The sequence below is a fragment of the Muscardinus avellanarius genome (assembly GCF_963383645.1).
Source record: "Muscardinus avellanarius genome assembly, chromosome: 9".
Classification (NCBI taxonomy): Eukaryota; Metazoa; Chordata; class Mammalia; order Rodentia; family Gliridae; genus Muscardinus; species Muscardinus avellanarius.
In genome coordinates this window covers 27,554,751-27,577,025 of record NC_137795.1, presented here as the reverse complement: position 1 = coordinate 27,577,025, position 22,275 = coordinate 27,554,751, and the positions used below count along the sequence as shown (strand labels likewise).

The 22,275-nt window shown below is 46.0% G+C and overlaps 1 protein-coding gene across 1 annotated transcript in view; it reads right to left on the bottom strand.

The window, feature by feature from the left end:
* Positions 1-18,622, bottom strand: part of BLVRA (biliverdin reductase A) — a gene marked incomplete at both ends in the record, with an annotated part of 31,763 nt that extends 13,141 nt beyond the window's left edge. Inside the window, 4 exons of the mRNA XM_080701171.1 lie at positions 430-549; positions 3,230-3,351; positions 18,346-18,378; positions 18,494-18,622. Coding sequence (XP_080557297.1) covers positions 430-549; positions 3,230-3,351; positions 18,346-18,378; positions 18,494-18,622 — 404 coding nt within the window. The remainder of the gene's footprint in view (positions 1-429; positions 550-3,229; positions 3,352-18,345; positions 18,379-18,493) is intronic.
* Positions 18,623-22,275: the final 3,653 nt, after the last annotated feature.

The window sequence follows — 22,275 nt, the reverse complement described above, 5'->3', positions numbered from 1 at the left end:
GGCAGTACTGGGGATGGAACCCAGGGGCATTCTACCTCCAACATCCCCAGCTCTATTTTTTATTCTTTATTTTGAAACAGGGTCTCACTGAGTTGCAAAGGGCCTAAGTAGCTGAGGCTGTCCGTGAACTGCGATCCTCCTGTCTCAGCCTCCCAAATCCTGGGATTACAAGCGTGCGCCACCACGCGACTCCATTTTATTTTGAAACAAGGTCTTGCTAAGTTGCTGAGACTAGCCTGGAACCTGTGATACAGCCTTTCTCTACCCCTCAAGCAGGGTTTTAGCTTGGCTCAGGCATTTTTATGTATGCAAGGCAAAGACTACCTGCATTACAAACGTGCCTGAATCTGTGGCCTAGAGCTTGCCTTGCCCTGGGTTCCAGCCCCAGCACTGCAAAAAACCCCAAAAGAACACACAACAAAAGCCAACCTGATGTAGTCCTCATGACTGGAGCTTTCGCTGCAGATGTAGGCCACCTCAACCTCGGGGCTCGCGAGAGCATCTTCCAGAGACACCTGCTGCACGTCGTCGATGCTCCCGAGGTTTCGTCTATTGCAGAACAACAGAGAAATGGGAATCAAAAGCAGTTAGAAAGGCCGGGGAAGAGTCTTTTAATCAGTTCTCCAAAATAAAAAGGAGGAGCCTGGTTCTCCGAGGGCTGCCGTCTCAGAGCAGTATGGGGCAGCTGGCAGGTGGCTCCAGCCAACAAGAGCGGCGGCACTGTGGGAAGTTCTGCTCCAAAGGGCCTCATGCTCCATTTCTTCCCACAGGCCCAGCCTGCACTGCCTGAGCTAACCAATACTTACTGTTTGCCTAAGCTGTGCTGGGCACTGCAGAGGAGACCATGGAGAATAAAGTGAAACCTTCACACTTCACTGAATGCGCAATTCAGGCGGAGGGAGGAAGACACGCACATTTACATGCACACACACCACCAGCAATGCAAGACTAAGGGGAGAAATGTGCCCCGAAGCAGGAGTGGGAGACAGGGAAGGCAGGAGCACTGCTGGTTCGGGGCCTGGCAAGTGTTGTGGGGGGAAGTGTGAGTACCAGCAGGGGTGCAGTTAAGCAGAGGCCACTTCCCACATGATCTGGGTAGTTGAGGAGTGCCCACTGTGACCATCTTGGCATCCAAGTGGCAGAGGACTAAGGATTAAGGAAAAGGAGAGTTCCTACTTGAGCCTGGAGTCCAAATGCCACACTCCAACCCAGCTTCAGACAGGGCTGTAGTGGGCTGTTCTGACTCTAATACGCTTGACCTCCCCAGGTGTGCAGCTGCTTTGGAATCTGCAGGGGGAGGAGAAGCTTGGCTGAGGGCAGATTCCAGCACTTCTGGGACGTTCTTGTGCCATCAAGCCCACTTTAAAAATTTTAAATAGGAGCCAGGTTTTGAAATAGGCATCCTGAAAGTGGTCCCATAAATTAAAAGATAATTTTAAAAAACCTTCTGCACAGGCCATTACAAAAATTATTTATGCTTTGTGAAAATATTGATTTAGCTGGGCATAAGTGTGCATACCTGTAATCACAATGCTTGGGAGGCTGAGAAAGGAGGATTACAAGTTCAAGGCTAGGCTCAGCAACTTAGTGAGACCCTGTTTCAAAATAAAAAATTAAAAACAAAAAACTGAGCTGAAGTATGGCTCAGAGGTAAAATGGCCTGGATTCAATGGCCAGTACCAAAAAGAAAAAAAAATTATCTGATATTTCTAAAACACTGGAAATAGAAACACCTAAATTGCAGTCATGTCTAATGCTTGACCCAGTGACTAAATCTAGTTCAAATTTATTATTGAAAAATGTTAATATGGTTATAGTGGATACCTGCTGTAATCCCAGTACTTGGGAGGCTGAGACAGGAGGATTAACGATTGGAGGCCAGCCTCAGTAACTTAATGAGACCTTCAGCAACTTAGGGAGACCCTGTTTCTAAATAAAAAACAAAAGGACTGGGATTGTAGCTTGGAAGTAGAATGTCCCTGGGTCTAGTCCCCATATATATGTGTTATACATACATAATATATAAACATATAAACATGGTTATATATAACATGTACTATACATATATTACCCAGAATTCACTTGGCAAGTGGTGGGGGTGGAGCAGGGGTAAGATCTGAGTTGGGGCAGGGAAGAAACAGGGTGATAAGTTTGGCTTTCACTGAGTTAGAGGAAATAAATGAGGCCTTAAAGTAAAGTGGGGCTCCATAGCTCTTACACAAATGGCGAAGGAATACAGTGTTTAAAAGATGGGCTTTGCCCGGCGTGGTGGCGCACGCTTGTAATCCCCGCGCTTGGGAGGCTGAGACAGGAGGATCGCGCAGGTTTGAAGCCAGCCTCAGCTACTTAGTGAGGCTCTCAGCAACTTAGTGAGACCCTGTTTCCAAATAAAGTATAAGATGGGTCTGGGAGGATAGAAAAGCCCCTGGGTTCCACCCCCAGTATGACAAAAATAAATAAATAAAACTAAATAAATAAATAAAAGATGGGCTTTGAAGCCGGGCGTGGTGGTGCACACTTGTAATCCCAGCGTTCGGGAGGCTGAGACTAGAGGATCGCGGTTTGCAGACAGCCTCAGCTACTTAGTGAGGCCCTCTGCAACCCTCCACAACTTTAATTTGAATCAAATTAAAGAATAAAAGATAGGGCAGAGGGTGTAGCTCGGAGGTCGAATGCTCCTGGGTTCCACCCTTAGACCCGCAAAAAAAAAAAAAAAAAAAGACGGGCTTTGGGATGGGGTCAACAGACGTATATTCAAATCTAGTGCTTAGATTTCCCAGCTGTGTGATCTCAGGCAAATCACTTAGCCTTCCTGGCTCAGACTCCTTACCTGTAAACTGGGGATGCTAATGCACTCAGAATGGCATAGTGTCCCTACAGGGCCTGCAGGGCCACCGCACAAGGCCCTTCTGATGGCTGATTCCTCTCTAAAGCCTTCTTTCTGCCCAAACCCAACACGTGTCTACATTCCTCTTCGGTAACGGAGGGACCTGGGCTGGTCTCCAGCCTGTCCCTGCAGTCCCCGCTAGGTGCCCCACTCGCTGCAGGCCAGCATCCTTCGGTTCCTGAGCCACTCAAACTTGGTCCCTGTGGGCTGAGCCTGCGCGTGCTGCTCTTGGTGGCGGGGAGGGCTGGTTCTCCCTCTTGGGTCTTGAAAATGTGCATGTCCTGCAGCCTCATCTCTCACGGCGCTTCCCCTGAATTCTGACGCACAAAGCAAGTGAGTCACCTGGATACGAAGCCAATCAGCCTCAGGAACGCGGAGGAGGCATGTGGATTCCGCAAGTCCCTTATCCTCACGGAGCCGGCTCTTCCAACACCAACCACCACCACGCCAAATCTCCTCTCAGGCTGAAACACAAGAGGCCAAGACGGGGCGTGAAACAGCCAGCAGTCCACCAGAACGGCGACACAAAGGGCCAGTCGGTCCTGCCCAGCACGAAAAGGTGCCAGCCTGGAAGCCACCACACCAAGGGCGTATAAGGCACGCCTGGGACACGGCTGAGATAAGTCTTCTCCGCCTAAAGCACGCTGCTGAAGTGGATCCGACTGTACCTTTGTGGAAAATGTATGAACATCACCAGAAAAGGTTCCCACTGGGCTCTTCCTTTCTGCTGCCACCCTTCCCAATAGGAGGTGGTTTTCCACTCCAAGTCATCCGGCCCGTGGTCTGGAACCTCGGCTCTCCCTGAATGCATCCCCAAGGAACAAGTGAGGCGCTGGCAGCGAGGGCGAGGGGCAAGCCGTGACCACGGCCTGGGTTTCCGCAGACCCCGGGTCACGTGGTGCCACTCCCCCCACAGCCTCGCTTCCAACCGTCAGGCTCACCTACAAGGGTGCTTTCCTGCGCCAGTGCTCTAGTTTTGGCCCAGGATTTCCTCAAAATGTCTGGGAGCCTTCTACATGTTCTCCTATTAGTGAGTTTTATTTTTTATTTTTTGTGGGTCTGGGGATGGAACCCAGGGGCGTTCAACCTCCGAGCCACACCCCCTGCCTGTTTTTTATTCTTTAAATCTGAGTTGCAGAGGCCTCACTAAGAAGCTGAGGCTGTGCACAAACCGTGATCCTCCGACCTCAGCCTCCCGAATGCTGGGATGACAAGCATGCGCCAGCACGCCCGGCTTAGTGAGCTTTATTTAATACCACTATAGTCAGAGAATATTTTTTCTTTTCCTTCTTTTTTTTTGTGGGACTGGCCATTGACAGGGAAATTCTATCTCTGAACTACACCTCCAGCCCTATTCTATATTTATTTATTTATGTATGTACTGGTGATCGAACCCAGAGGCATTCTCCTACTTCAAGCTTAACCCAGCCCTATTTATTTTACTTATTTACTTATTTATTTAGAAGCAGGGTCTCACTAAGTTGCTATGGCCTTGCTAAGTTGCTGAGGCTGGCCTTCAAGTTTGATCCTCCTGCCTCAGCCTCCCAAGCACTGGGATTACAGGTATGCTTCACCACTGAGAATATTCTTTAAAGATCTGAATCCTTTTAAATTTATTGAGAGGTGTTTTATGAATCAGAATATGTTCTGTCTTGGCCTATAGTTTATGTGTCTCCAAGGGCCCACCTGGAGGCCTTTGAAAAATGAAATTATTTAAGTGAAATGATTTGAGCTTATTCTAGCCTTGCATTCCATCTTTGCGCTACACTCCCAAGCCTATTTTTTGTTCTTTATTTTGAAACAATTTCTCACTAAGTTGGGAAGTCCCTCACTAAGTAGCTGAGGCTGGCCACGAACCGGTGATCCTCCTGTCTCAGCCTCTTAAAGTGCTGGGAGTATAAGTGTGTACCCCTGTGCTTTACTTTATTTTTTAAATTTGAAACAGGGTCTGAGTTTTAAAGTACCTTGCCAAGTTGTTGAGGCTGGCCTCAATCCTGTGATCCTCTTGTCTCAGACTTCTAAGTACTAGTATTATATGTATGTGCCATCATGCCTGGCTATATGTTTTGCTTTGAAACCAGGTCTCAGTGGATTGCTGAGAGTCAAAAGGAGGAGGAAGAGGAAGAAGAGAAGGAAGCGGAGCAGTGGCAGTAACACCTGTAATACACACACACGCGCGCGCTAGTGGTGTAGCTTGGAGGTATAAATTCCCTTAGGTTCAATTTCCAGTGGAGAAGGGAGGGAGGGAGGGAATGGAGGACAAGCTAAAGGAAAAAAATATGTCTTGCATATGTTTAGAATCTGAGGATATCCAAGAAACCGGTTATACCGAAACCAGTGACAAGTTCCTGGGACACAGGTTGGTGGGAAGAGGACTTCCAAAGTGTTTATAACTGTTTAAATTTGGCAACATATGAAGGTATACTTGATCTTAGCCAAAAGGCCTAGAAGCTACATATGCATGTACTATTTACCCAAAATATAAACAAGCACAAAAGTGAGTGCCTGGGGATGCTCCCTCCAGGCCCAGTGTCCACTGCTGCCCTACTGCAGGGCCCCTACATCCCCCTGACTCCTCACAACTCGCACCGCTCCTGGCCCCCGTAATCCGCTTTTCACTCCCACACCCAGCCCCGGTCCATGGTTGTCCAGGACCTTCTCACTTCCACATTCAGGAGCGTCTCCGCACTACATCCTCCTGCACCACGCACTGCACCACATACCGGACGCTTTCCTAGAGCTCTGGAGCTCACTCTCCCTCTTCTCTCACCTCGGAGTTGAGGTTTCCTTTTCACACCTTACCCTCTCCTTCTTCATTCTGCCCAAAGGTGCACATACCTTCCAAAGCTCAATCCTCGTCCTTCTCTTTCACATATTCCCAGAGTAGGGTTTTGTTTATTTTGGTGCTGGGGGTTGAACCCAGAGGGATTTTTATCTGAGGTAGACTATTTAATTTTTATTTTGAAGCAAGGTCTAAGTTGCCGAAGGTCTCGCTAAGTTGCTGAGACTTGCTTTGTCTCAGTCCCCCAAGTACTGGGGTTACAGGTGTGTGCCACCACGCCCAGCTAGGGTTCCCTCCATTTTGAGGTTCCCATGACCACCTCTGTGCTGAAAGACTCCAACACCTCAAGCTGTGGGCTATACCTTGAGCTGTGGGCCGCCCTTTCCCACCAGCCCCAGTGAAGGGAATGCAAACTAGACATTTCTTCCTGGCTATCTCATCCCGACTTGAATCCAGCTCTGCTGAACTCCACTCACTCAGCCCTGCTGATTGGTTGTCCTCTGAACTTCTACAAAAAGGCAGGCGGCCACACAGATCCTATCAGGCACCCAGCCTGGAATGCCTGTCATCCTGGGAGTCATTCCTACTGTAGACAACCTCCTCTGAGGTTGAAGGGCTGATTATGGCTGAGGCTCCTTCTTACCTTCCCCTCCATCCAGCCTCTGAAGCACAGCACGTTATTTCTGACACATCATTTCCTTCCTCTACATTTTCACCAGCCACCTGAGCTCTGCACTGCGTGACAAGTCTCGACAGCTGTCAATCATCCTATTTTTTTCAACTGACATTCAGTGAGGCCCAAGTATGAGGAGGCATCAGGCCAGATGCCACAGAGATACTAAGAACCAGGCATGCGGACCAGGAGGGAAAAGGAGAGGTAAAGAAAACAATGAAACTTCATTGTTTCACTGAAGAGGGAGGTGTCCTTTCCAGAAAGCAGGCTCAGAGAAAACTCTTCACACACAGAAATGACAGAACTGGACCGAGGAGGAGCTGGACCTCCATGTGAACGGAGGTGCCAAGGAGTTGCTGCACCAACCAACAAAGGTAACACACTGTGCACAGGGGAGGAGGACTGTCCTCTGTGCCTGAGAGAGGGGAGAAAATGACCCAGGGGAGGTTAACGAAAGGAATTACATAAGGTGATGAAGTGATGAAGTGATGAGGAGGAACAAAATAAGGCAAGAAACATATTTGAAAGATATTACCAAGCCAGGCCTGGTAGTGAACACCTGTAATCTCAGTCCTTGGGAGGCTCAGACAGGAGGATCACAGGTTCTCAGCCAGCCTCAGCGACTTAGCAAGGCTCTCAGCCACTTAATGAGACTCTGTTTCAAAATAAAATGGGATCTAGTACAGAGATAGAACATGTCTGGGTTCCATACCAGTACCACACACAAAAAAAAAATATTATAGTCTCACTTATCAACAAGCTTCATGAGTAAAAGTATCATATGTATGGTTTTTCTAAACCTTCACAGCCATCAATCTAAGTCTGGAGTCTGGCACACTGTGTGACATAAATTCAGGGGGACTGTTTAAATCAAGAAAATGACAAGATTTGTCACATTTGGTAACTGGCTGTTGGACTAAAGTTCCTGAGTTGAGGAGAAAGATCTGCTTGGACAGAGTCACATTGGAACTTTCCTAACTATTCTGCCGATAATGAGAGCTGTGGGCAGAGAAGGGTTCCCCTGGGCAGCGGGTAGGGCAAGAAGATCCCTGGGAAACTGACTCTTAAGGAGCAGGGACAAGAGGAGCCTAAGAAAGAAACCTGAGAAGTGACCAGAGAGACAAGCAGGAAGCCCTGAGCGCACGGGACATTGAAGAATCTGGTCAACAGCTGTGTTGTCGGATTTCTGTCACCATAACAAATGCCCGAGGCAATCAACTTATAAAGAGAAAGGTCTTTTTTTTTTTTTTTTGGCTCTTGATTTTGAAGGTTCCATCCATGATCATGTGGCCCCCTTGCTTTGGGCCTGGGGCCCATCATTGGGGAAGGGATGTGGCAGCTCACAATGGCTCATCCCATGGCCAGGAAGTGCACAAGAGAGTGACAGACACATCAGGGTCCCACCATCCCCTTCCCCAAGGGCATGCCTGCAATAACCTGTACACCTCCTGCTAGGCCTTTTTTTTTTTTTTTTTTTTTTGTGGTACTGGGGTTCCTGGAAGTCCTTCTACCTCCAGGCTACACTTCCAGACCTATTTTATACTTTTTTATTTTTGGAAACAGGGTCTCTTAAGCCAGAGCGGCTGGCTTCGAACCTGCGCGATCCTCCTGTCTCTGCCTCCCAAGTGCCGGGATTACAAGCCTGCGCCACCACACCCAGCTTAGGCTCATCTTTTAAAGGCTCCACCATCTTGTAACTGAGGCCTGCCTCCATCCTGGCAGCTAACAGCCAGTTTCAAAGTGATACTTTTCCTCCTGCCCCCCTTTTTCTCCCCTGTGGTTCTTATCAGTTTACTGACCAAAGGAATAAAGACCATACACCTGGCAGCTGTTGAGTCTGAGAAAAAACCAACTCAAGGATGACTCAGACATAAATTCTATCTCTTCTGACAAGCCCACATGATGCTGAAGAGCTAACTCTTTTTTTTTTTTTTTTTTTTTTTTGGTGGTACTGGGGCTCCTGGAAGCCCTTCTACCTCCGGGATACATTCCAACGGGCTACACTCCCAGACCTATTTTTTAACTTTTTAATGTAGAAACAGGGTCTCTTAAGCCAGCAAGGCTGGCTCCGAACCAGCGCGATCCTCCTGTCTCCACCTCCCAAGCGCGGGGATTACAAGCGTGCGCCACCACGCCCGGCTAAGAGCTAACTCTTAAAAGGGACTTGATTCCTTTGTTTAGGGAGAATCCAGGGTTTGATTCTGAACTCTTAAATCCACTGGCTTTCTTCAGTTTGCTAGCAAATCAATAAAAATTTATCCCTTCTTTCCAATGGCTTGTCCCAATTTTATGATTTGGCAACTTGAGACAGGTACTGGAATTTGGTTTCAACTTTGGCAACCACAACAGGACCCAAGAACTGTTCGCTCGCCCCATGAGGGATGGGAAATTGGAGACTTCCCAGTAGCAGCCAGTGTTCTTTTTCACCTTGGGAGTCTCACTTTCCTCTGCCTGAGTGGGTTCAGCTTGCTCTGCCATTGGGATTGATTTGGGAGGAAGGAAACAGAATGCAGTAAGTCATGGCAGCCTTGGCATCTGGGTAAGTTCCCCTGGCGTGCACTCCAGAGCCCTTTGATTCCTCACATTTGGGCCCCCTTTTTTGGTGGAAGTTCCCCTTTGAGGGAACGTCTATTGGCATCTCTCGTGCTATAATGATGGTTAAGTGGGAACCAGGGATTTGATCGGAGGGACTTGTCCCCATTTGTAAATGTAGGTTCTTGTCCCGCTGACTTAGCTGCTGTCTGGAGGTTCCCATTAGTTTTTTATTTTTTATTTTTGGTGGTACTGGCGTTCCTGGAAGCCCTTCTACCGCCAGGCTACACTCCCACGGGCTACACTCCCATACCTATTTTTTAATATATTTTTTTTTTTTATGTGGAAACAGGGTCTCTTAAGCCAGCGCGGCTGGCTTCGAACCTGCGCTATCCTCCTGTCTCCGCCTCCCAAGCGTGGGGATTACAAGCATGCGCCACCACGCCAGGCCCATTAGTTTGTGGGCCCTTTTGGATTGATTCTGTGTTATAGTTAGATATAAAATGTTCCTTAAAGAGCTCACTTATTACTATTCAGGGTTGAGTGAGAGGGTGGTGATCCCAGGAGTAATGGATCTGCTTGGGTGGCTGGCTGGTCCCCAGTAGGCTGGTAGGGTATGGCTGGAGGAGGTGGTCCCTGGGGGCACGGCTCTGGTTACATAAGGCTCCTCCTCCCCCGGCTTGCTCTCTGGCTTCCAGCCTCCATGATGTGAGCACAGCCCATGAGCTCTCCCTCTCTCCACTTCCTGTCACCAGCCCTGAGATCTCACATACACCAAACCCCAAACTATAAGAAAATAAATCTTCTTTCCTCTAGGTTACATGGTCAATCTCTTGGCTGCAAGAATGCTGACGTAAATACTCTGTGTGCCTGTTTTGTTCCTGTTTTTCTCCTTGTGAAATGCTAGTGCTGTACTGGATCCCATGAGATTCATAGCTAAATGAGTGGCTTATAACTGTAGGAGAAAAAAATATTTTACAGTAACATATTTTGGTGGATGCATGTAGAAAATTGTGACTGATGGAATATGGTTGGAATTATTTGGCTGAATGAAAAAAATTCTGGTGTCTTTTTTCCCAAGTGTCCATGTAGTTGAAGAATACGGAGTCTGAACAGCCTGGATCTAAGCTAATGGTGCAGAGAATACCACCACCTCCAGTGTCTCATCTGGAAAAAAGTTGAAAAAGAGTTAATGAGACTGAAATAAAACTGTCCTGTTTGCTGCACTGCCGCAGCTTTTGGGCAGTGGTGTCAGTCATAAAGCAGCGGTTCCTTTGCCCTCAGTGGTGGTGGGGATGATGGTGGTATGTTGGATGATGTCACTCCCTGCCAGCACCTTGGCGACTTTCCGCAGGTGTTTCGTAGGCGGACAGCTTTTCCCCAAAGCCTGGGGCTGTGTAAAATCTGCAGTTTCTCTCCCATCCTGGTGCTAAAAAAGGTAGTAGTCTCTTCATTCTTTAAAGACTAAGGGTTGTTCCCTGCCCTGCAGACCTGGGGCTGGGCTGTCATCTCCCAGTCTCGTCTTCTCCTATCTGTGCCAACTGAGAAGGTATATATGAGTGTAAAAATGGGAACTGCTGCCGGGCGTGGTGACGCAAGCTTGTAATTCCTGCACTTGGAAGGTGGAGACAGGAGGATTGTACTGGTTCGGAGCCAGCCTCGAGGCTGGCTTAAGAGACCCTGTTTCCACATAAAAAAGTTAAAAAATAGGTCTGGGAGTGTAGCCCATGGGAGTGTGTCCCGGAGGTAGAAGGGCTTCCAGGAACCCCAGTACCACCAAAAAAACCAAAACAAAACAAAATAAAAATGGGAACTGCCTGGCTCCCAATCTCCATGGAGCAGTGGCTGTGGGGAGAAGAGAAGACCACAGCCCTTCTCTCTTCCCTCACATTATCCCTGCTGCAGGCTCACTGGCTGAAGAGGTGGAGACAAGCAGCAGTCTGCCCTCTCTGGGCAACACTAGGCTGGGAAAAGTCTCCCTTTTAGATTCACTTGAGCCAGGCATGGTGGCCCATGTTTGTAATCCCAGTACTTGGAAGGCTGAAACAGAAGATTGCAGGTTTGACGTCAGCTTCAACAACTTATGAGACCCTGTTTCAAAATAAAAAATAAAACAGGGCTGGGTGTAGCCTGGAGATAGAAGGTCGGTCCCTGGGTTCAATCCCCAGGAACCACACACACACACACACACACACACACACACACAAAATGATTCATACACTTGGCTTGAGAAACCCCAATTTCCAAGGAAAAGGCAAACTGTGCTGCCCCATAATAAGGCAAAAAGGAAGGAAGCCATTCTACAGTTTCCAAGGTTGCCTGTGTGGCTCCCCTCCTACACACAAGGTTTGTCAGCAGACACTTCTAGTTTGGGCTCTGCATTTAACCACTGTAATCAAATAAAAACAAAGAGCCTCCCATAGTACTCACCTGTGTAAACACCTGCCTCTTGGCCCTCTTAGCATCTCAAGAGAAAAGCTCAATAATAAAAAGATGGATAGTAAAACAAGACTCAAACTTTTCTAAGAGTTGTAAAGTATGCTCTAAATCACTAGAGCAAATTTGCCAGGCATATTCCCAGGGGAATTTCACCTCCAAGCTACACCCACAGTCCTATTTTTAAATTCTGAAACAGAGTCTCACTAAATTGTGGAGGACCTCACTGAGTAGCTGAGGCTGGCCATGAACCTGTAATCCTCCTGTCTTAGTCTCCCAAGTACTGGGATTACAAAGATGTGCCACCACACCCGGCAAAACTCATTTTAAAAATCCCTCTGCCAGGCGTGGTGGCACACGCTTGTAATCCCCGCACTTGGGAGGCGGAGACAGGAAGATCACCCAGGTTTGAAGCCAGCCTCACTGGCTTAAAAGACCTTGTTTCCAAATAAAAAATATATAAAAAATAGGTGTCTGGGAGTGTAACCTGGAGGTAGTGTACCAGTATTGGGGAAGAGGTTTCAAAATGTATTAATGTACCAGTATTGAGAAAGATTTCCAATTTTAAAAAATATATCTTTGGTAGTAAAGAAAGTCAGGAGCTTCAGAGAAAAGGGCCTTTTTACATTTCTTTTTTCTTTTTTTGGTGGTGGTACTGGGGTCCCTGGAAGCCTTTCTACCTCCAGGCTACACTCCCAGACCTATTTTTATACTTTTCTTAATTTGGAAACAGGGTCTCTTAAGCCAGTGCTTCGAACCTGCACGATCCTCCTGTCTCCGCCTCCCAAGCGTGGGGATTACAAGCGTGCACTACCAGGCCTGGCGCCTTTTTACATTTCTAAAGAGAAAAGAAGTTCTGCAGGAAAAAGGGCCGTTTTACATTTCTAAAGAGAGGCAAGGTTCCTCAAGGAGGTAAGGAAATCCCAGGTCCTTAACACATCTTAACACATCTTGGGAGTGTAAGGAAAGGTGTGGGGGTCTATGCCTGAGACAGAGCTGCCACCCTGCCTCAGAGGGGGCGGATCTGGCTGGGGTGCACATGAGCAGGAGGCCTGGGCAGAGACAGGGCAGCACGTCTACACATCAAAGGACCTGCCCAGATCTGGTGGGGCTGACTATGAGAATGCTCCACAAGTTGTATCTTTGGTGCATTCACTCGAACCACCCCCCTATGCTATTCAGAAATGGCATGGGGCTGTAACTATCTTCTGTATTTCTATCTTAATAAACTTCTTTAAATCTTCAGCAAGAGTCCAGGCTATCATAAACTTATCCTTAGCTCAGGACAAGAACCCGTGGTTTTTCTGTTTTTAGGTTTTGAGGGAAATTGTGTCTGAACTCTAACACGGGGCTTGGGGACAGTTTCCCCAAAACCATAACGTATTCTCAAACCGTAACAGTCGAAGGGTTTCCAGGAACCCCAGTACCACCAAAAAAAAAAAAAAAATCCCTCTGGATGCCCATTCTATGGATATAAAAAGTAGATATTCATAGCAGCACAATTTGTAATAGCCAAAATATGGAACCAACCCAGATCACCATCAACAGATGAATGGATAGCAAAACTGTGGGAAATACACACAATGGAATTCTATTCAGCCATAAAGAAGAACAAAATTATATCATTTGCAAGAAGATGGAAAGCCCTGGAGAGCATCATGTTAAGTGAGATCAGCCAAGCACAGAAGGAGAAGGTACATATGTTTCCTCTAATATGCCCAAACTAGGAAACACAGAGGATACCAGTGGGACTTGAGATAATGGAGGGGAAATACTAGCTAAGTTTGAATGGTAAGATAGGAGAGGAGGAAGGCCGATCTTGATTAATGAGGGTCTACACCTGAACATGTGTAAAATTATGAATAAGACATGGTTAACCTGGACAACCATTGGTGGGAGGGGGGAAGGGAAAATGGGGGCGGGGGGGGAGAGGGCACCAAATATAGTGTAAATGTATACTATTTATGTTCAATAAAAAAATTGTTAAAAAAAATAAAGTGAAACTTGGGCTAAAAAAAAAAAGTGGGGAAAATGTAACAGCTTCCTGCTTCCAATCCTGGCAGCTAACAAATGACCAGTTTCAAAGCTGATGTTTTTCCTCCCCTTCTCCTTCTCCCTATGTTAAAAAGTAACAGGCTCTTACTGACCAAAGAAGCAAAGAACATGCACCTGGCACCTCTGAGTCTGAGAAAAAACCAACTAAGGATGACTTAGACATGAATTGTGTCTCTTCTGACAAGCCCACATGATCCTGAAGAGCTAACTCTTAAAAGGGACTTGACTCCTTTGTTCAGAGAGAATCTACAATTTGATTCTGAACTTTTTTTTTTTTTTGGTGGTACTGGGGTTCCTGGAAACCCTTCTATCTCTGGGCTACACTCACAGACCTATTTTTATACTTTTTTATTTGGAAACAGGGTCTCTTAAGCCAGTGTGGCTGGCTTCAAACCTGCGCAATCCTCCTGTCTCCGCCTCCCAAGCACGGGGATTACAAGCACGCACCACCATGCCCGGCATGATTCTGAACTCTTAAATTCACTGGCTTTCTCCAGTTTGCTAGCAAATCAATAAATTTCTTTTTCCTTCTTCCCAAAGGCTTGTCCCAATTATTTGACTTAGCAAATTGGGCCAGGTACTGGAATTCAGTTTCAGTCTCCCAATAGTACCTTCCTGGGGAACAAGCTTTTAACACGTGGACCAGCAAGCCATGGTGGCATATGCCTGCAATCCAGTACTTGAAAGGCTGAGAAAGGAGGACCACAGGCTTGAGGCCAGCCTCAGAAACTTAGTGAGATCCTCCCTCTCTCAAAATAAAAGGGTCTGGGAATATAGTTCAAAGGTAGAATTGCCTCTAGGTTTAACTTTCAGTACCAGAAGACAAAAACAAAACAAAAAACACATGAGCCATTGAAGAACATTTAAGATCCAAACTAGAGTTTAGTTGTCAAATGCTTTCACGAAAGTATCTACCAAATCTGGTGATATGGAGCTCACTGGTAACCTTCCCCTGAGACAGGGAGCTGTGAGAACAAAGCCAGAGAGCAGAGGGATCAGATATGAAAGGGAAGCAAGCAGTCTCTTGGAAGGCAGAAAAGAAGAGCAAATAGCAAGGGGACCCAAGGCTGGGAGTGTTCTAAACGGCTGAGAGGTTAAAAAGACAAACACCTGAAACTATAGAAGATAAAAGATAACTGATGCTTGACAAAGCTTTAACTGGGCCGGGCTGTATGAGTTTAATATTAATGTGGTTTTTACTTTTTCTTTAGAACTTAAATGACTCCAGGAATTAGAGCCAGTCCCAAGGGCCTCCATCAGAATAGGAGTTCAGAGGCACGAGAATGTGTTCATCAGAAGTCAACTGCAGGCAGGGGAGGATGGTCAGGATACGGGAGGAGCAAGGCTTGCTTTCAACTGTTTACATTTCATAGCGTGCGTGCGTGCGTGCGTGTGTGTGTGTGTGAGACTAGGAATTAAACCCAAAGGTGTTCTACCTCCAAGTTACACCCCAGCCCTATTTTTATCCATTTACTTTTAGTGGTACACTATAATTATACACCATAGTGAGGTCCAGAGTGAAAAATACATACAGGCATGCAGCATTTGTTTTCCTCCAGCTCCCATCCTGCTGCCCCCTCCCTACAGGCAGTCTTTACATCAATACAGGTAACTTCAAAAATGAACAAAGGGTTTTTGAATAGTTACCATCATCAGACCTCCCCTTTTTCCTCCCCTCTCCTCTCTTTGGGTCCCCTCTTCCATTCCACTAGTGTCTCCTGTCATTTATTTGAGGTCTTCCCTATTTCCCAGTTTCTTTCTAGCTTCTCTATATAAGTAAAAACATATGGGCTTTCACTTTCTGTGATCTTCTAATCTCACTAACCACAATATTCTCAAGTTTCATCCATTTTCCTGAAAATGACATAATTGTGTTCTTTTTTTATGGGTGAGTAGAATTCCATTTTGTGTATATACAATAACTTCATAATCCATTCTTCTGTTGATGTACACCTAGTCTGGTTCCATGGCTTGGCTATTGGGAATTGAGCTGCTATAAACATGGAAATACATGTGTTCCTATAGTAATCTGATTTTGGTTCCTTTGGGAAGATTCCTCAGAAGTGGTATGGCTGGGTTGAAAGGTGACTTCAGTCCCTGTCCTTTACGGAACCACCATCCCGATCTCCATAGAGGCTGTACAAAGAGTTCCTTTCCCCATATCCTCATCCGTATTTACTGTTACTTGTAGTCCTGATGACTGCCATTCTAACTGGGGTCAGATGGAATCTCAGGGTAGTTTTGATTTGCATTTCCCTGACAGCTAATGATGTTGAACATTTTTACATACTTTCATATATTTATTGTCCATTTGTAATTTTTCTCTTAAGAAATGTTTATTCAGATCCACTGCCAATTTTTTGACTGGGTTCCTTGTTTTTTGGGTATTGAGTTTTTAAGTCCTCTCTATATATTCTAGATTATAATCCTGTATCATAGGAGTAGCTGTATATGACTTTCTCCCGTATGTAGACTTTTTTTTTTTTTTTTTTGGTGGTACTGGGTGTGGAACCCAGGGGCTTTCTACCTCTGGGCTATACCCCCAGCCCTATTTTATAATTTATTTGGAAATAGGGTCTCACTAAGTTGCTGAGAGCCTCACTAAGTAGCTGAGGCTGGCTTCGAACCAGTGCGATCCTCCTGTCTTAGCCTCCCAAACGCAGGGATTACAAGCGTGCGCCACCACGCCCAGCTCTCTTTAGGTTCTTGACAGTTACCTCTGCTTCATAGAAGCTTTTAAATTTGAGTTTTGTTTTTATTTCCTGGACTTTGTGTCTTATCCTATGTGTTGGAGAGTTGGACCCACGCCCTCTTCTAGTCTTGCAAAGTCTCTGGTCTAATTTTTAGATCTTTTATTCATCTTGAATTGACTCTTATGCAAGGTTGAAAGTCTGGGGATTATTAGTTCCATTTTTCTACATACGGTTAGCCAGTTTCTCATCAGCACCATTTGTTGAAAAGGTTTTTTTTAACAGAGTCTGTTTTTGGCCCCTTTGTCAAAAATCAGGTTGCTATAGGTGTAAGAGTTTGTTTCTATATCTTCTATTCTGTTCCCCTAATCTATGCGACTGTTTTTATGCCAATACCATGCAGTTTTTCTTACTATAGCTCTGTAGTATAGTTTGAAGTTAGGTATTATGTTGCCTCCAGAGTAGTGTTTGTTGTTACAAATTGCTTTGGCTATTCTGAGAAAACACCTATAACATACTGGCACCCAAGATGGGATGGGGGAAGAGAACCAGTGAAGAAAGAATTTGGTTACACTAGGATGAAGCCAACACTTGGAAGGAGAGCAGAGATGAAAAGGTTTTTGTTTTTGTTTTTGAGGTACTGGGGATGGAACCCAGTGGGCATTCTACCTCTAAACGACACCCCCCATCCTATTTCTTATTCTTTATTTTGAAACAGGGTCTCACTGAGTTGCAAAGGGCCTCCACTAAATAGTACCTGAGGCTGTCCACGATCCATGATCCTTCCTGTCTCAGCCTCCCAAAGGATCTGTATTCTTGATGAAATCACTGAGCCCCTAGATGGACCAGCCCTAAGAACTGCCTTCATTGGGACTTCTAGGGAAAAAGCCACATTAGGTTGAAGTTTCCATTACTCATGGCCTCTTTCACTGATAAACATCTCTTCCACTGTGACAAGAGGACACAGGAGAGGCAGGGACCAAGAGAGACGATGTCAGATGGAACTTTGACATTTTTCTCTGTAAAGTAAAAAGTGATCCAGATACTAAGAGTCGAGAGGTAGCTGTGAGGAAGAGGGCTTAGGAGGAACAGTGAAAAACCAGACCAGGTTTTCCAGGGTGATAGGGAAGAGAGTTGCCTAGGGAAACAAATAGAGCTGAGCATCCAGGAAAAGGTTTTGAGACCTTTGCCAGCTGTAGTCAGCACAAAGCCGTGCCACTCTGCCAAGTGATGGCCCATGGTGATGGCATCTGGGCTGCCAAGGTGGATAACCAAGGCAAGGAGAAAGGAGGTGGGGAGCCACACCTGGGGGTGCATGCCAGTAATCCCAGGACTTGGAAGGCTGAGACAGGAGGATTGCAGATTTGAAGCCAGCCTCAGCAACTTAGTAAGACCTTGTTTCAAGATAAAAAATAAAATAAAATAGGGCTGAAAGTATACAGAGGTAAAATGTCCCTGGGAAAGAGTCCCCTGTACCACAGAAAGAAAGAAAGAAAGAAAGAAAGAAAGAAAGAAAGAAAGAAAGAAAGAAAGAGTGAGATGAGAAGAGAGGAGGTAAAATGTCCCTGGGAAATAGTCCCCTGTACCACCACAAGAAAGAATGAAAAAAGAAAGAAAGAAAGAAAGAAAGAAAGAAAGAAAGAAAGAAAGAAAGAACACGAAGAGAAGAGAAGAGATGAGAAGAGAGGAGTTGGGGACACCAGCACAATAGTGGCTGCAGGGATGAACCCCAAGGACCAGGCTAGACTAGGGAGGGAATGAAAGCAGAAATGAGCAGATGAGTAAAATGAAGAAAGAAAATGAAGGGCTAAAGACATCAAACACCTCTTTGGATCAAAGAACAGGAAGGAGAGCACAAGAAGACAATGCAAAGACACAGGTCCCCCTGAACAAGACAAGTATCTCAGAATAACACAAAGCAGGACTTGGCACCCCCAGCCCACCCCGCCCCCCACACTGAGGCTCCACGATTAGAGGAGGCAGATAACTCAACTCTAACCGAAGCTGGGTAGACACAGATAAGAACTCCAGTCGGGCCAAATTCTCCCTATCTCACCCAGGGCCATGTGCACATCGGTAGGCTAGACGGGAGGTTTTTCAAGTTTGTGCATATGTTTCTGAAAGCTCACTAGGGAGAAAGGAATACTCTGGGAAGGAGAAATAAGGGATACTGCAAAAGAGAGAGAGAGAGAGAGAGAGAGAGAGAGAGAGAGAGAGAGAGAGAGAGAGAGAGAGAGAAGAGAAGAGAAGGGAAAAGCACACTTTAAAATGGTCTTAGTAAGGGACTCACCTCTGTGTTCATCTTGGCCTCTTCCTTCAGTGGCTGTGAAGACAAAGGCAGAGGTTTAGAACCCAGTGGTACCAGCCAAACTCCATGCAAACACTGCCCTATGCTACCCCACTGCCCCCTCTGCTACTTCCTGCCCTGTGGGCCCCACTTTCGCGGTGTCTTCAACACCTGTGCCCGGCAGCAGTGTACCCACCCAGGCCAGTGCTTCTAATCTGAGGCTGCTGATGGCTGACTTCCCTGGGATATCATGCCCACAATGTTTATTAGAGGAGTGCATTTCCAAACCCCAAAGTCCATGTCCTATACTGAAAGAGTAGCTGGAAATGTGAGGCTTCCGAAGAAATGGTGCACTTCCTACAGCTGGTGCTGGAGAGGACAGCTTTTTATTTGGCTTCCTTTTATGGACACAAGCCAGCAATAAGAAATATATACATTTTATCCCCTCCTAGCTGGGTTTAGAGAGGACTTAAATTTATTATGTAGGCAGGTGTGCTGACACACATGTAATCCCAGTACTTGGGAGATTGAGACAGGAGGATCACAGATTTGAAACTAGCATCAACTTAGTGAGATCCTGTTTCCAAATAAAATAACAAAATAGGGCTGGAGGTATAGCTCCTGGGTTCAATTGGGTTCAATCCTCAGTAACCCCCACCAAAAACAAACACAAGTCAACAGGCTACTCTGAAGAAATAAAGGAGCAAACAGGTGGGCAGGAGCCAGAGGCATGAGAGAGGAAAAGGGGAGAGAAAATTAAGCAGGAGAAGCCAGGCCTGGTGGTACCTACCTGTAATCTCCTACTTGGGAGGCTAAGACAGGAGGATCGCAAGTTCCCCACCAGGCTCAGCAATGTAGTGAGGCCCTCCACAACGTAATGAGATACTGTTTCAAAATAAAATAAAATAAAATAGGGTTGAGGGTACAGCTAAGGCAGAATGATCCTGGGCTCAATTCCCAGTATCACTCCCCCAAAAAATTAAAATAAAAAGAGGAAGCAGGAGAAAGAAGGAAAAAGTATGGTGTAATAGTGGTAGCAAATTTCAATGTACTCTTGAGAAACTGCTTGTTGAAAATGAGTATTTCTGGGCTCCACCCTCAGGTCCTGATTAAGAAGGCCTCGAGTGGAGAGGAGTCTATATTTTCAGCTGGATGTGGTGGTACGTGCCTACAATCCCAGTACTAGGGAAGCTGAGAAGGGGCGATCACAGGTTTGAGGCCATTCTGGGCAGTTTAGCAAGACCCTTAGCAACTTAGCAAGACCCTTTTTCAAAGGGTGGAGGGACTGAGACTTAGAGTTAGAATGTTCAATCCCCAGTATCAAAAAAATCCCCAGTATCAAAAAAAGCTGCATTTTAATTTATTTTATTTATTTATTTTATTTATTGCAGTACTAGGAATAGAACCCAAGGGCATTCTGCCTCTGAGCTACACCCCCAGCCCTATTTTTTATTATTTATTTTGAAACAGGGTATCACTGAGTTGCAAAGGGCCTCACTAAGTAGTAGCTGAGACTGTCCTCGAACCTCCATCCTCCTGTCTCGGCCTCCTGAATGCTGGGATTACAAGCGTGTCCCACCACACCCAGTTTGCATTTTTATTTTAATCAGCATCCAGGATATCTTAAACAGAAGGTGAGAAGCCATCCTTGGAGAAACACTGAACTGTGAGTTGAGCAGAAATCCACAAAAACTTAACCTTTTCATTCATATTTTAGAGACGGTAAAATTGCTACTTTAACTAAGATTGAGCTGCAAGGGCAGGGCAAGTAGGTGGCCAGAGAAGATGGTAGAGACTAGAGATGCCCTTCCAGCCCCTCTACCTGGGCATAGCATCCAGGCCAGCGAGAAGGTGCCTCTACGGCTTCTGAAAAGAGAAGAGGCAGCCCATCTTTGGCCCCAGCTCTACATGGGGTCTTACTGTTTTTTTGGTTAAGTGTAGGGATGATAATCATGGATAAGAGCAAAATAATAACCCTGATTTAAAAAAAAAAAACTTGGTACAGCTGGAGATGTAGTTCCATGGCAAGGCACTTGACTCTGGGCCACTAGCCTAAAATGACATGGGGAAGACTATGTGGTGAAGATCTGGGCTTTGTGTTGAGATGTTCCCAGCTCCCCTCCCTTCTCTCCTCTCTCTCCTCCTTCCTGCTTTGAGAGTGGGTCTTGTGATGTGTTCAGCATACATACACGTTGCCTTTGATTTGCAGTCTGATGACTTGTTTCCTTTTTTTTTTTTTTTTTTTTTTTTTGTACTGGAGAGCAAACCCAGGGGCATTTTACCTCTGAGCTAAAACCCCTACCCCTTTTTATTTTTATTTTGAAACAGGGTCTCCTTCTTAAGTTGCTGGGAGGTCTCACTAGGTTTCTGAGGCTGTCTTTGAACCTGTGATCTTCCTGTCTCAGCCTTCCAAGTACTGAGATTACAACTGTTTGTCACTGTGCCTGGCTAAGTGTGATGTCTTCTTATGCAAGAAATATTTCAAAAGGATAACTAAGACACTGTTATCTACATGGTGTGTGGGGACCCGGAACTAAGTAGAGGGTGCTTGGGCAACAGTCTGGACCACAGAGGCTCCTGAAAAGCCTGTTCTGGTTGCCCTCTGCTTTACCACAACAACTCTTTCTTGGAGCTTAAAGGTGCATGAGGAAACAGATAACAAAATACACAAATATGAGGAGTGGAAACAATGTGGGCTGTTCATATTAGCTGCTTTACATCTACTAACCCTAATCCTCACAACTTTGGTTAACAAAAAAAAAAAAAAAAAAAAAAAACTGAGAAGCTAATTCCATTTTACAGATGGGTTCATAAAAAGTAAAAGCATTCCTAGCTGAGTTTCCAGAGGATTGTATTATTTTAAAAGAACAACCAAACAGGTTACTCCAAACCTTTTGCATTCAGGGCCTCTTTGTCAAGGACTGTGGCACTGCCCTGCCACTACCAGACTTTCTGGTTCTATAGCCAAACCCCACATCACTGCAGAGACTTTTATAGGACCTGTCTTGCTCCCACTTAGAGAGCTTTTATGATATAGAGGAGACCTGGTATTTGACCCTGGCTTGCCATGGACTAACCAGGCACCAAAGGTCACACTGGCCATACATCTGTAGGCTGAATGGCTGGCTAGACTTCACTGCAGCTTCCTCCAAGTGCTAAAATGTTCTCTGGTTCCCAGAAAAGAAAATTCAGGCAACTCTTAAAACAAGTGAAGGGTTGGGCATATAGTATCCTGGTGCCTCAGTTTCTGTGCCTATAAAAAAGAGGGGACAGAGGAACTTAGATGACCCCCTACACACACACACACACACACACACACACACACACACTCACTCACTCACTCTCTGTCTCTGTCTCTGTCTGTCTCTCTGATACTAGGAACTGAACCTAGGGGCATTCTAATTCCAAGCTATACCTCAGCCCCATTTTATTCTTATTTTGAAACAGGGTTTCCTTAAGTTGCTGACCTCAAACCTGCAATCCTTGAGCCAGGCATTAGTAGCACATGCTTGTAACCCCAGTACTTGGGAGGCAGAGCTGGAGGAGCGCAGGTTTGAGGGGGGCCTCAGCAACAGGAGGCAGTATACACTCTCACTGAGTGCTGCTGTGCTACTTTGTTATTGTTGTTCCCTTTTGGCTTAGTCTTCTGGACTTGGTTAACTGAAGCTTCTTAGCTTCTCTTCTGCTTCCTATGCAAGGAACTAGGTCAAGGCTCAGGTCATCAGAGCTCTGAAACTGCTGCCATCCAGGGCGCCAGGAGCAAAAGTGCTGAACAGGTAGGACTTGCTTAGGCTTTGTCCCCACCCAACAAAAGCCACTCCTTTCCCGTCTTCTCCTCCCATCACTCCGGGATCTCTACTCTTTTCTTTTTTCTTGTGATACTAGAGACTAATTTAAACCCAGGGGCATTCTACTTCTGAGCTACACCCTTAG